Source organism: Rhipicephalus microplus, chromosome 8, assembly GCF_043290135.1.
Source record: "Rhipicephalus microplus isolate Deutch F79 chromosome 8, USDA_Rmic, whole genome shotgun sequence".
Taxonomy (NCBI): Eukaryota; Metazoa; Arthropoda; class Arachnida; order Ixodida; family Ixodidae; genus Rhipicephalus; species Rhipicephalus microplus.
Genome location: NC_134707.1, coordinates 20,854,104 through 20,868,717, shown reverse-complemented (window position 1 = coordinate 20,868,717; position 14,614 = coordinate 20,854,104). Strand labels below are relative to the sequence as shown.

General features: G+C 41.7%; 1 protein-coding gene across 3 annotated transcripts in view; it reads right to left on the bottom strand.

Moving 5' to 3' along the window:
- Window positions 1-13,386, bottom strand: part of LOC142768414 (uncharacterized) — a 28,407-nt gene extending 15,021 nt beyond the window's left edge. Inside the window, exons 1-7 of one of the 3 annotated variants that reach the window (XM_075870384.1) lie at window positions 13,198-13,386; window positions 12,226-12,291; window positions 10,918-11,013; window positions 10,160-10,237; window positions 5,850-5,936; window positions 978-1,052; window positions 572-643 (exon numbers count right to left, since the gene is read on the bottom strand). In XM_075870384.1, coding sequence (XP_075726499.1) covers window positions 572-643; window positions 978-1,052; window positions 5,850-5,936; window positions 10,160-10,237; window positions 10,918-11,013; window positions 12,226-12,291; window positions 13,198-13,264 — 541 coding nt within the window. In that variant the 5' untranslated portion in view covers window positions 13,265-13,386. The remainder of the gene's footprint in view (window positions 1-571; window positions 644-977; window positions 1,053-5,849; window positions 5,937-10,159; window positions 10,238-10,917; window positions 11,014-12,225; window positions 12,292-13,197) is intronic. The other 2 variants (XM_075870386.1, XM_075870385.1) reach the window with 2 other exon arrangements.
- Window positions 13,387-14,614: the final 1,228 nt, after the last annotated feature.

Genomic DNA, 14,614 nt, shown 5'->3' with positions numbered 1-14,614 from the left:
TATATATTGCTGTACAAAATGAACTCATTTTTCCAACTCTGCTTTGTATTTAAGAAGCACTTTCTATTATAATACTTCAAAATATTTTAGAATAAAAATATCAATAAATATCCGCTTCCTTCGCACCGCTTTCTGGGGCTTCTTTAATGTAAGCATTTGTGTGTTACATCGGTAGCATCTGACAGAACTGGTTTGTGGGTACAGACCCCATCAACAAAAAAGGTAATTTTTGACCACGTAGTTCATCCATGTTTAAGTTGTCAGTACTAAGCAACACTTGAAGTAAAAATAATTCTGCACTCGCTTCTTTTGGCTTAACTAAGCATGCGATGCGTTTATTTATGTGTAACGAAGAAATGCTCCTTCCATCACTTCTACGCGTATTAGTGCTTCAGGAATCCAAGATGTTCAAATAAAATATAGTGTCTACGGAAGGCGTCACTATCACCTCATACCTCGGCTCGTCTCACAGGGATCCCACATACTACACCTCTAGAAGAAATCGTGCAGTTAGCTTTATCTTCTATGTTTCAGAGCAAGAAGACCGTTTAAATAGGAGATGACTTCTCACCTCGACCACCAGGAGTAGGCGCCAGATTGTTTCCACCGAGTCCTTGCGTAAAAGCATTTATAAGTCCTCCACCTGGTTGGCAGGGCAAATAAATATGTAGTACAATAACATTCACCGCTTACAGAGCACCTTATGAGGTTAAATCTATTCCTCATGTTTTTTTTTTCAGGGACAGGACTCCTAAGTTTTAGGAACGCCGTTCTCACCAAGACCACTAGCAGTAAGCGCGACACTGTTTTCACTGACTCCTTGAGTCAAAGTGCTCATAAGTTCTCTAAGAGGTCAGTAGTGATTATATATGCACACAAATTGAAGACCCCGCGCTTCTAGAGACCCTTGTGCCTTTATGTATATCCAGTGCTTCCGAGGAAGAAGTTCCCCTAAATATGAAGAAAGTCTTTCTCACCTGAAGCACCAGCAGTAGGAGCACCGAATCTTTGCGTCAAGCTGTTCATTAGTCCTCCACCTGATGGGTAGAGACCTTCAAAGCGTCAAGAAATTACGTCAATGCATCCAGTTGAACAGTTCATTTCGCATTGACTAGGTAGTGAATAATGGAAACTAAACGCATTATCTCCTCCTGATCTAAAGTGTCGCAACAATGTATGATATGACTATTGATTACATGATCACGGATATCAGAAAAAGATCGGCAGACTCCACGTACTTTGGAAATCGACTATATGCGTAGCGTGTGGAGGGAAGGTGACCATGTTGTAATTCTTCCACTAAGCGACAGGTCATGAAATGACATTAAATATATGTAATACTGTTGCACACACAGACATATGTTGCAGAATGACAGATGTTTACATGACCAGTTTGCACTTACCCAACGATGCCAACAGGAAAATTAGTATTAGCAACACCAGAAGCGATAAGCTGATATGAAGCACTGGTGGTCCCGAGGATGGTAGGCCTGGACGCTGCTACATAAATGGGCTGCAGCGCTTGGCTCCCAAATAAAATTTACGCTAACCCGACGTGAAGACTGTATCAAAAAGGTACATATGTAAGCATTATGAAACAAGATAGCCAGCACTGTAACCCCAACTGATGTTTTACGAACATTACATTCTATATGAAAATTAGTTCCGATTCCTGTCGTGGCTTTGTAGTAGAGTGCTTTATAGCCTCACAGAATCCTTGGGGTTTGATTCCTGCTGGGACCCTAATAACCATTCTTTCCTAGTGTGTTCTCGTCGTTTTTGGGTAGATGCTAATTTTCTATCCCCTGTGGCACATACTCATATAGCAGAGGCAAATACCCACCCGCTGATACGTGCAACTGTCTGGCGGGCAGTGTTTTACAGTGTGTGCGGCACTAATGGGACATTAGTAATGTTCTGATCAGCGCGTCAAATTCGTCATACCATCTTACACTCCCATACTAATTTTGTTCAGGCCATCTTAAAGGGGTGATCCAGAGAGCACCAAGACGACCATTGATAGATAGATAGATAGATAGATAGATAGATAGATAGATAAATAGATAGATAGATAGATAGATAGATAGATAGATAGATAGATAGATAGATAGATAGATAGATAGATAGATAGATAGATAGATAGATAGATAGATAGATAGATAGATAGATAGATAGATAGATAGATAGATAGATAGATAGATAGATAGATAGATAGATAGATAGATAGATAGATAGATAGATAGATAGATAGATAGATAGATAGATAGATAGATAGATAGATAGATAGATAGATAGATAGATAGATAGATAGATAGATAGATAGATAGATAGATAGATAGATAGATAGATAGATAGATAGATAGATAGATAGATAGATAGATAGATAGATAGATAGATAGATAGATAGATAGATAGATAGATAGATAGATAGATAGATAGATAGATAGATAGATAGATAGATAGATAGATAGATAGATAGATAGATAGATAGATAGATAGATAGATAGATAGATAGATAGATAGATAGATAGATAGATAGATAGATAGATAGATAGATAGATATATAGATAGATAGATAGATAGATAGATAGATAGATAGATAGAATCGCTGGTAGATGCCGAAAACACTTACTGTACGCAAAAAAAAATGCCTCCCATTTAAAACACTTTTTCGATTCACGTACAACGTTGACCTTACAGCACACACAGAAAACACACATTCGGGCTCGGCAACATGACATAAAACAGGTCTGCTTTCCAATAAATACACTGGGAAGTCTTTTGTCGTTGCCTTCTTTTTTTTTCGAATGGGGTATTCAAGCTTATAAGTGTATTGCGCAAGTATAATAACAGTGACTCTTGCTTATAAAAAGCAACTTGATGACGAAAAAAAAATTGGCCACGTATCTGCATGTTTCACGGCAAAAGTCGTCGAGTGACGAAAGTCTTCTGTCTAAAAAGAGTGAATAAAACATTCATTTGATGATCTGTGCGAGAAAGACGGTGAATGGGATTTTGAAGGCACTGCGTTAAAATGCCTCGATGGGCGCAGCGGGTAGGTGCCACCTTCGTATCGTCTGAGCAAAGCGCAGGAAACAACCGACATTTCGCGCATAGCGTTGCATGGTGAGATTAGTGTAATAAACTCTACGTTCCTTAGAATTGCTTAGGTAACACTTTCATAGAAAAAAATCATGCCACATTATGTTGACGTGTTGCTGTTCTGCCTCAGATATGCGCAACATTTGCTTTCGAATCGATACGACGCACAAGTATGAACACATAAACCAGAGCAATATTGTTGGGCGCTGAAGATGTGGTTGAATTTCAAAATTCAAAGCAAACCACGGGGGCAAACAGTATATAAGGCAAAAGACAATCCCTTTTAAGGTGACAAACAGACAAATCAACGAGAGACGGATCAACAATAATTTTAACGTCGACGTATTCCAAGCAACACTATCGTCTTTAAAAGTGAAAAATCCTGAGGATTCGCCTTTGGTATAGTTGAACGAAATAGTGATATCCTATTCGTAGTGCGTACTTCAAGCGCTAATACCTGAACCTCTTTCAAACTTGCCAAGCACCCCCTACGTGGCCTTCACGGAACAGGCGTAGTAGCATGTGTGCCTTTTGTAGTGGGTGGCCGGCTTTAACGCACGAAGCTATTAGGATATATATATCATTTTCTGACGTCCTCTGGCAGTGGAAGCTTTTGCGATGCATTACTATTGCAATGTTTCTTGTTGCATTGTGAAGCATGTATAATGGACGCGTGTGTTTGTAAACCAAGAAAGCTACTTTCACTGTATTTGCAAGAAGAGGATGTTCTTTCCACCATGTTCACAAGCCGACATAAAGACATAAAAAAAGAACGTGTGGCTGTGTGGTAGAACAACCGTTTGCCACAGAAACGACCTGGATTCAATCCCCCTCTTGGAGCCAAACGACCCTGGTTCGGGCCCTACTCTGACATAGGATGTGCATAGTTTAATGACATAGATATCAATATTAGGACACAATGTTTGATTGTTATGCTAGCTGCAACAGTCATGAATCGTATACTGTGCTAGAGAAATTGGCCGCTAGGAAAGGATGCATTTTCCCCTGGCTCTAAAATTCCAGTCATACGAATAGTAGTTGTAATAGTTACGACTTTAACATCATTCATTCTTGTGGGCACAGCTACTGATTCGCAAACAAAACTTGGATCAATAAGACCAGTTGTGCAATTATCGATGTATCCACCTCGTAATGTGTCTTCTTCGGCCTCATCTCATTCACTGGAGCTCAACCAGTAGCGCACCCCTTAACCCCCAGGCAACGTCACGTTAACGTTACGAAGCGTTCACAACTCTCGTAAAAAATTGTAAGGTACGAATGGAATAAAAAATAGTGAGTGCTGTGACCAGAAAATCGCTTTTGGGCGCACATCTCGGATGTCACGCGTAAGCTCTGTTCACGTTAGCCTTTTAATCAGATTTCAGATGGCCACCCGCCTGACGCACCTGGAGGGTCAATACGTATCCTCTGCGTTGTTCTGAAACTGCACGTTCACACTCAAGTTCAGACTTGTCAAGTTCGTTTAAGTGTGCGACTACTGTACATTTAGTTGATTCTCTTTCTCTATACGCTGGGAATGTCATGATAATAAGGGTTGCAGCGCGAGCACGAATGTGCTAGAAGAAACAGACGAAAGTCGAGGTACGGAAGGCAAAGAGGACAACACGAGTGCTGCCTTCCGTACCTCGACTTTCGTCTGTTTCTTCTAGCACATTCGTGCTCGCGCTGCAACCCTTATTATTCTGAATTCAAACCAACTAGCCCAAATTGCCATTCTTCTTCAATGCATTGCTGGGAATGTGCTGGCGGGTTCTGTGCGTGGACGTGGTTTAGAGCGCCATGAAATCATGGCCCGCTGCGTTTTCGAGTAACTGAATGCACTCCGCCTTAGTGGACATTTACGGTTGGCGAAGGGACTCGAGAAAGCTCGTTTGTTGAACACCTCGATCGCCGAAGTGATTCCAGTAGCATTATTTTTTTATAATTTGTCATTTCAACTGCATTTACAAAGTCGTGCACTATATGAAATAGCAAAATTGCGATGATTGGACTCGGTGAGATTCGGTTATGTAAGCGAAAGCTTCTTTAGTTGGTTTGGTTTTTTGCCCTCATAGCCGAAGCACACTTTGCCAACCGAATGATATGGCTAGTGAAATGTTTAGTACTAAGCGCTAGCGTCGTTTAATGTGTTTCTGAAGCCGCCATTGACGTCGATGTGAAAAATTCCGTGCCCTAAACCACCAACAGACGCTCACGCTCTCGTACTCCTCTGCTAACAGAAGCGTGCGCTCCTTGCCTTTTCACCTCTTACACTGAGGAAAGGTATTCGGAGAGTTAAACTAGCAAGACAGATAACACAACGAATGCACTCGCTCGTGCACAGCTGCAACGCCACAATTAAAACTTCGGGCGGCTGGTCACGTTCTGTGCTTCAAGGCTACGTGCAGGTACACAGCGAAACTCGCTCGACTAAGCCAGTCAATCTTTCACTTGAAAACGTTAAAAATACGGGAGTATATAAGAACCGTTTGGATTGAATGAGCAGCCTGAATGGAATCGTTAGCACAATAAAGTGGTCAAACACATGTTTCTCTACCTCGTACCCGGTGAGCAGTTGCCTTCACAAGGCCCACAAAATACGTCTTTGTTCAGACTTCTACTTTGATTCGCAACTAATTGCCTCAGACTTGTGAATATTTTATGCATTACCGATAACAAACTATGCGTTCGAATTCATCGTAAAATCTTCGTGCTATCATCGAGAAATCAATGAAGTAAGTACTAACTTCCAGGTAGTCCAGTTGACGTACCGCCGAAGGAGGCAGTTAATCCGTTCTTCACGCCTTCTACTACTGCATTCAGCAGCGGGCTGCCTGGAAATAAGCAAGAAAAGCTTAAAAAGCTTAAACAAAATAATTATTCAATCGCAATGCGACATGAGTGACTACCCACCATTTCAGTTGAATTTGTGTGATTTATTCCCCGTAATTTCTCTTCATCTCTGTTTACACTGCCCAATTAAATGACACTGCAACACTTTTTGAGCATTGTCAGAAAACGCTGCCGACCGGTATAGAGGCTCGCGACAACACGCGAGTTCAATATTGATAATATATTGAATTTGATAATATAATAATTTCAAGCCGTAGCACGCGGCTTGAAATTCACAACTTATTGTCCACGTCCGCTCTAAATTCCTTTAGCTTCTATCAGCCATTGGCTGATTTGAACATGGCGCGCTCTGTCACTTATGGGATTGCCGTGGGAGGCCACAACTTTTTCCAAGCGTGTGTGCGTGATCTCACTTAAAGAGCCACGTATTTGAAGAAAAAATAGAAAAAGTGCTCATGGACACGAGGCGCGCATGACGTTTTTTTTTTTTTGCCCATGCCATACCTCCCTGATTAGCTTCCAGCGCTTTTGTCGTAACGAGAGAAGAGCTGGACAAGGAATGGGAGCCTGTGACAAGTCATTGTAACTCCGCTCGTAATGAACATATTCTTTAAACGTTTGTGGCGTTGAATTCGTGAGTTAATAAGCTCTTTTAGCGAATCCGTTCCATGGGTACTTGAAAAAGTGTTTCACGGCCGCTTTATTCTTTTTGGTGCTTTGAATTCGTGAGGCAGTAAGCACTTTCGGAGAATCCATTCTATAGTTACTTATAAAAGTGTCTTAGGGCCACTTTAGGTAGCACCAAGATTCACATTAGTACAATTCCTAAGAATGAAGATTAGAACTTATATTGCTAAATTAGTAAACATTAAAACATAAATTTTGTGAAGGGTAAAATCAATGACAAGTGACTGATTTTCACCTCAAGTATTCAAGAATTCGCGTAGAGCTTTGAAAATTGAAAAATATAAGAACAATGCACAAACATATATATTTATATAACGCTGCAGGCCCATGTGCCCAGATTTTGCAGATTAGGGTGCGCGTTAAAGAGCCCCCGGGGGGTCTAATTATTTTCCGGAGCCCTCTAGTACGGCGTCTCTCATAATCATGGTGATTTTTCGGCGTTAAACCCCAGATAATAAATATTCAATCATACCACACGCGGACTGCATGCGTGTTACGATGAGGGAGCTAGCGTAAATATATGTGAGAACCTTCATTTGCACCAAAACTTAAACGTTCCAACAATAACTTTCTAGATAAGCAATTTCCATCAATGAACTATCTAATATCATGGTGGTGCCAGAAATTGGTGCATTCAGTGGATCGGTGACTCGCGAAATTCGTGACACTTGAAAGATCACTTCAGCACATAAATTGTCATATTGGTGTTAGCTTGTTTATCTGAGTCGATGCAAATTTTACTTCTCCTTCATGACCTATACATTCTTCATCGTTCGTGCATAGAATCCTCTCCCGCGGATTGTGCCCTAACGCTAGATTCACACGCGAAAGCGAAATACTGCTGCTCCACCGAATAATCACGTCAATATTCACGTGACTCGCGTGAGGAGTCACGTGAGTCACGTGCATGCACACAGTTGTAGCTGCGCTATTGGAGTCTTCGTGCATACTCTCGACACCTATTCTTATGCAGTGCGCTTATGCGACCAAACACCACACGCCTCTTCCACTGTCACACAAAACACATTCAGCCATTGCCGCAAAACTAATACGCAATTCTTTTAGGCTGACAGCCTGCTTTCTAGCTATACCAATCCGACCAATGTTTACAGATTTGACGCTGAATCCTCTCGATCGAGCACAGATGACCGTGAAACGGACGGATCGAAATAGTGGCGACGCATTTCCATCAATTCCGCGAGCGGAGATGAGCGTATGAAGCGAGGACGGCAAGTTTCCATGATGAACATGTCACGTGATGCGCCTTCTGCAGCGAAAATTTCTCCTCCATTCTCTCGTGTGAATCCACCTTTATTAGCAGTATGCTCCTTTCAAGTGTTCATCTTCACTTCCAAAAAAAAGTACTTCTATCGCTATATATTTCCTTTCACTTGCTTATTCGCCATACGTCTCGCGCACACTAAAAAGACATACGTAAAGGTGTGAGGTGTAAATTTTGTTTGCTGCGAATTGCTGCAAATAACAAAAAACTGAACGATTGGGCACCACGAACGCTGAAAAAGTTTTTTTTATTTTACCGTAGCTACACAATTCCAACGCTTTCGAATATTAACGTGAACATGCTTTTCCTGACCCCTTCCCCTCTCCGAAAAAAAACACCGATCATATGGTCAGTTGTTGAGCTTGTTGGTTCAACATCTTGCTTCGGTAAGCTGGAATTTTGTTAAAAAAAAAGCGTCCTTTCGGTCATTTGTTCATCTGATAATAAAATCTGTGCTCCCTTAAAGGGCCGCTCACCAGGCCCTATACTGAATTTTAGTTAGACAGTGGAAGTTGTTGGGTGTCCGATGAGAAACATTTTGCCACAAAAGTTTTTCGAATCGGTTCATTACGAGCGGAGAAAACAGGTTTTTTGAAGCGGCGCGAAACAAGGATCAGGGGAGGCGAGCTCGAGACCCTTGCCGCTCCTTGGCGCAGCATTCGCAAGCGAAATATCTTCCCCACCCTCTCAGGCATCCGACCAGGAGGTGACGTGCGCATGACGTGCCCAAACAATTCCAACCTCCGAGCACGCTAGCAGCGTTATTTTGTTGACCAGCGTTATTTTGTGGTCATCTGCCTGTTTTTGCGAGATGGTTTCGAAACGCTGGCTTAGACGCGGTAGAGTAGATGAGCACAATGAGTGCGCGAACGCGTAGGAGCGTTCCACGGCGGTCGTCTGCTCCATGCGCTGACCGCGGGGACACGAATGCATGCGAAAGGCTGGAACATTAGCCCCGCATTTCGCAGCATTTCACCGAGAGAAAATTAAAGAAAAACGCGCACAATTTTTAATGGGTCTCATTATTTATTTCAAGTTTTATTAATCCTTTAAAGCAACAAATACATGAAGTGCGCATGTTTTGTTAAATATTTTTGCCATGTCACGTGGTATACCGTTGACAACGTCAGAGCAGAGTTGTCTACGTAGAGGACCAAAGTCATTGCGTTGCCGTGTACGTAGGGCCCTTCATACGCCCACGTCATACTCTCATTCTCTAGGCGTGCGCCGGCAAAGGGGAGGAGGAGCTGCGTTCATCTTGAAATTTGACCCATTTTCGCGGCGTGTAGCATTGCAAATTTTGGCAGACGTCATCATGAACGCCTCGTCTACGCATTGCGCTTGTCAGTTCAAAATTTTCAAACCTCGTGAGAAGCCCTTTAAGCAAGACACTAATTATAACGCGCTCTCGTTCTCGACAGGAAAAAAAAAAGTAGTCAACTGTGCGGCCGCTTCTAGCATGCATGCAACTCCCATGAACGAACATAATGTGCTAACATCTTTTTTATCTTCAGGTGGCCACAGGCCACTTGTTTGCCGCACTGCATTCGCTGTCGCTATCGGACAGCTGCTTATTGCTATCGGACCACAGCATCGTGTCTGCACTGCGATCACTGGCATAGAATTTCCGCAACGCAGAATGATAGCACGGCACCGATTCCATATCGATCCCGTGCTGTCATTTTACGTTGCTGTCATTCTGGTGCTGTCCTTCTGTAAGCAAACGTCATGTTGATGGGCAGCTATAGGACAGTTTTTGTTTGCATGCGAATGCAATGCGCACGTGATTTTAGGGCCAATTTTTTTCCGAAAAAAAAGGTTGCGTGTTGTAATTCGGCAAATACTATATTTAGAATGCTGAACGCTGTAGCCCTTGGTGTAACAAAAGTGTGTGCAAGGCTAAATGTACACAAAGTTAGTAACAACAAATCTTGCCAAACATACAAGAGCATACCCCAATTTTGTAGGCGTCTTGATAAAACACTATAGGGGCGTTTAAATACTTCATAACAAAATTAACAAATTATCAAGTATGATAAAACGAGGAACTCACTCAAACGCAGTACCGGTAGACCCGTCTAAAACGCTTGAGTGAAAGCAGGAGCTGCCTCCTTTGTGTGTAACTGAGAAGGCCTATTCATTTATAAAATTTTTTATATAAAGTTATTGCAACCGCACTGTCACAAATGCGTCACCTAAGATATAAAGGGTCAACAACATTCGTTGTTTACTTACCTCCCGTACGAGAGCTTGGGGGGCCAAAGTTGCTGCCAATATTTCCAGTCGGCACGCTGAGCATATCGCCCCCTGTAGCTTAGTGGCCATGGAAACAGGTTAAAGAGAACTGTAACCTACTTAGCCGTGAATTCCCGCTATAATAGCATCACAAGCAATGTTCTGTGAAAATGGTCCTTTCGTCTACGTAATGAGTGCTACCATGTCACTTGAAATATGCCCATCTGCTTTTGCTTAGATAGAACTTTGAACTGCCGCGTGCGAGCTACCGTGTACAAAGTCAATTTCAATAAAGAAATAAATGAATTGACTGATGTAATTACATCATCAGAATACACAGGTGCTATCTATACTTCACGATCATGTTAGGGACCAATGCATGTCTGCATAAGCTCGTGCGCTTTTACCGTTTTTTTTTTAATGTTAAGAAAATCAGAATTCCAGAACTGTTGTTTGTTAGACTAGTTGCTTGCACATAGTAAAAGATAAAAAGTGCGGGAATCGTAATCACCGTTATCTAATGGCACATCGTTACTAAGAGATCTATGTAAAGATGAAGTGCACGTATGCGAGTACTAAAGCGGTGCTTCATGTTTCTTGTCTATCCGCTTCACAAATACAAGACAGCTATGCTGCTTTTTTATTCGTTTTTTCACTCGTAAAACGCATTACGAAATGAGCCGCTGATAGTCATATTGTATACCTTATGCAAGAAATGGTAACTCGAGAAAGCGCATTCTTAGGGTCAAGCGTATTACCTCCATATCCACTTGTCGGTCCACCGGAGTTTACGCCAGAGTTCCTTCCAAATGTCCTGCCAAGTTTCCGCATGAATTTTCTGGTGAGATCGGCGCCTGACATTGGTGGTTACAGTACAAGAAAATACATTTACTCGGGCTGTTCGATGCCATTGTGACTATATGAGCCACAAGCCAAGATGCGAATCCTAAACGTATCTTTGGTTGCAAGAGTGAATAAAAAAAGCTTACCTTATGTAGGTATAGCTATGGTAACATTGGGAGATGTAGGCATTTCAGAACATAAGTACTAAAGCGTGTTCAGACCAAAGAATCTAGAAAATGCATGACCTTTTTTACACAAAAGCTCCAATCATTTAACAACGCGATTATAAGACATCATCCGTACGTCCAAAGCACAAAAAAGTTACAATACTATCTGTAGTTCTTTCCCTTTCATGTCCATGCCCAGCCACGGTGGTCTAGTGGCTAAGGCACTCGGCTGCTGACACGCAGGTCGTGGGCTCAAATCCCGGGTGTGCGGCTGCATTTCCGATTAAGGCGGAAATATCCTGGGCCCGTGTGCTCCGATTTGGGTGCAAATTTCCGGAGCCCTCCACTATGGCGTCTCTCATAAACGTATGGTGGTTTTGGGACGTTAACCCCCCCCCCCCCCCCCAAATCAATAAATCAATCAATCCCTTTCATGTCCATTGTGAGGAACGCAAATGATATCTGCGAATGCTCAAGAAGTGTGTGTGTGTGATATCTGAATATTGCCTTTAGTAGGTTTCCTGAAGCTTCATTATTCACTATCACTATCATTGATCATTCCGTAACTGTTAGTTATGAGCCATTTGGTCATCACTACAACATTTTTTTCCACTAAGCACCACATATCGTACTCATCTAAAGTTTTAATACGTATGTGGCTGGGGTTGGGAAGGTGGAGGGGGAGTGAGGGCGTAAAATGACGACCGGGCAGATGGGTGAAAGTTGTACAGTATACTTGTTGGTGTCGTAAATTGCACTTCGCAATGTGTAAGTTCTGTTACATTTGATATTGTTAGTTTTGATGTTTTCGATTCGAAACACTTTGCTTCTTTTACTACTCACATTTTCGCAAGTTCAATTGTGGTCTCTTTGTTGTTATTTACTTTGCATGTGGTGACTGCTTTTGAAAATTTCAACAGGAAAATAAATTAGGTAACCTAACAACAATAACTTTGGTGTATATCATGTTTTTGGATTAGGCCAACTGGTCGATAACTTCACTAGCTATAGTAAAATTAGTGCACTTTAAATTGTAAGCATTTCTATCACACTCACCCGCCTGGCGTAGCACCGCATTGCCGATTGTGTTTCTTATCTCGTCTTGCGTTGGAATGCGAAATGCTGCAAGCAGTGTGAAGTAACATAAAAAACACGCCACAAAAAACTGTAAAAAGGTAGGATCGCCGATCATGGCGCTAATACTTGTTTTCCGGGGCTTATTATAACAGGTATTTCGTCAACGACGCATACTATTTGACATGAGCACACATGATGACACAAACATGAAGTGGCGACAGAAGCGATAACTCTCATCCTACTATACTGGTTATGTTCTATGACAAAATTATAATGGTTGACGTAACTATAGGCACATTCGTAGAGAAGCGCACCGCGTCAACCCATCTTCTTTCCGTGTACAGGCTTCGAACATTTTGAGTTTGTTAGGGCGAAAGCATCGGACTTCGAAACAAGTCACAGTGTGAACACGAAGTTGTACGAAAAAGCTTAGCGTGACCTTACAAGTTTGGCTCCCATAACTAAATAACATAGGTTAAAAAGCAGCGTTTGCGTGATTCAGCCGCCTTTTGAATGGTATATTGTAACATGTAAATGGCTCCCGATGAAAGACGCTAATCCAGGACGTATAGTGGGATACATATGAGGCCTTGTGCCTCATATACAGGATACAAAATCATGCCTTGTGCATGACGGCCATGTATTCGACAACTGTGCGCGACTCTACTTGGAACTTCTAAGGAAAAATAACTTTGCACCACCTATAGTATCGTAGTCCTTCAGCTCATTCGCTTGTCTTATATGCACGATGTTTTTATGTTTCAGTACTTTGATGCAGAAGTACTTGACAGGTTCGCTGAATTGACGTCACAAGGGCGAAGACTTCTGAACACTATGACGCATCAGAACCTCTGCTGATGCGGGAATCGTTTTTTTTTTTCAAGTACGATGGGGTAATTTCTCGACAATTTCACTGAAAACAATAATAATGACCTGCTTGGAAGCACTCACCGTAGTTAGCAGTCATCAGCGCCAGAAATAATATCAAAACTTTTGTATTAACGATTTTCTTGATCATTTTCTTGCTAGCTGTAATCACAGTACGAGAAAAAATCCAGCCTAGAGGAACATTTACGAAAAAACACTTTTTCAAAAGCAAGCCTGTCCCTTTTTATTTTTTTGAAAAGCTCTGAAACTGAACTATCAGTCTTGCCTTAGGTAGATTATTGAAAAATGTGGACAATAGTGACACGTACTCTACAACGCACAAACGGCAGCCAGCTGCTACGTGGAAAGATGTGAAAACAAATGGTGTTCACGTAAATGCATGGTAAAACAAAAATGACGACGGTCTTCGCGCAATAAGGAGAGCATATAAACCTGTCAGTCTCTAATTCATTCAATCACACAGGTCCTTATAAGGCTAGCCTTCAGCCTGAAGACCGAATTGTTTTAAAAGCGTCGTGACCATGGTCAGCTGAAAGTAGCTGAGCTAAACCACTTTGGAAGGTTTGTTTGCAAAGTGCATATATATTTATTCGCGACAAATGTAGATTATTTCACACGAGAACTTCTGTGATAACTTCAACTTTCACGACCTTAACACTTTTTCATGTTTTCAAAAAGTCTATTGCACCTGCTTGAATAAAGTGCAATACATTTATACCAATTTCGCAACAATTCGTATTAGCACGTAGTCACGAACAACCAGAGTTCATAGAATGTCTGCTCACTTAAAATTTCTAACCGTCTTCGTGTTGGGAACCTCTCATGTTCTTATGTAACTTCCTATGCAATTTCTGCCAAGTCTGTTGTAATGGAACTACTTAGGTTAGCGTTACTGCCAAAATAATGAGATTTGGCTTATCATCACGCAACTTTTCTATGTGCGTTTAGCAAATTAAGGCATAAAGGGGTGCAAGAACAATCCTTGGAGTTTCTATTTGCGGAGACCACCTTGTGGTTCTTAAGCTGACTGAGGAAATAAATATTTTTTAACCAAGTGCACAGATGCAAATACGCGACTGTTTACGGCCTTCATGCCCTGAAAAATATTCGCAGCATCATCCAAACAATCTGTCAACTCCACGCACTTTAGCTCAACACTTCAAACATACTATCTGCTACTATGGTTTGATACTCTATTACAATCTGTATTAGGAAAATAATACTACACGAGCATTCTTCAGCTAGTACCAGAGCACTGGCCGCTTGGTCATTTTTTCGTGGACTAATGGTTTCATTTGTAAAATTGGCAAATCCAACACCTTCTGAGAATCGCTTTCATGCGCAGCAGCCGATAATTGTTTATGTTGGTATTTTTGCCTTTAAGGAAAGTGTTACTACATGGATTGACGTTGGGTACAGTGTTTGTGTGGACAACATGAACAACATTCCCTTACAAGTAAGGTCCACTACTGTGGCGTGT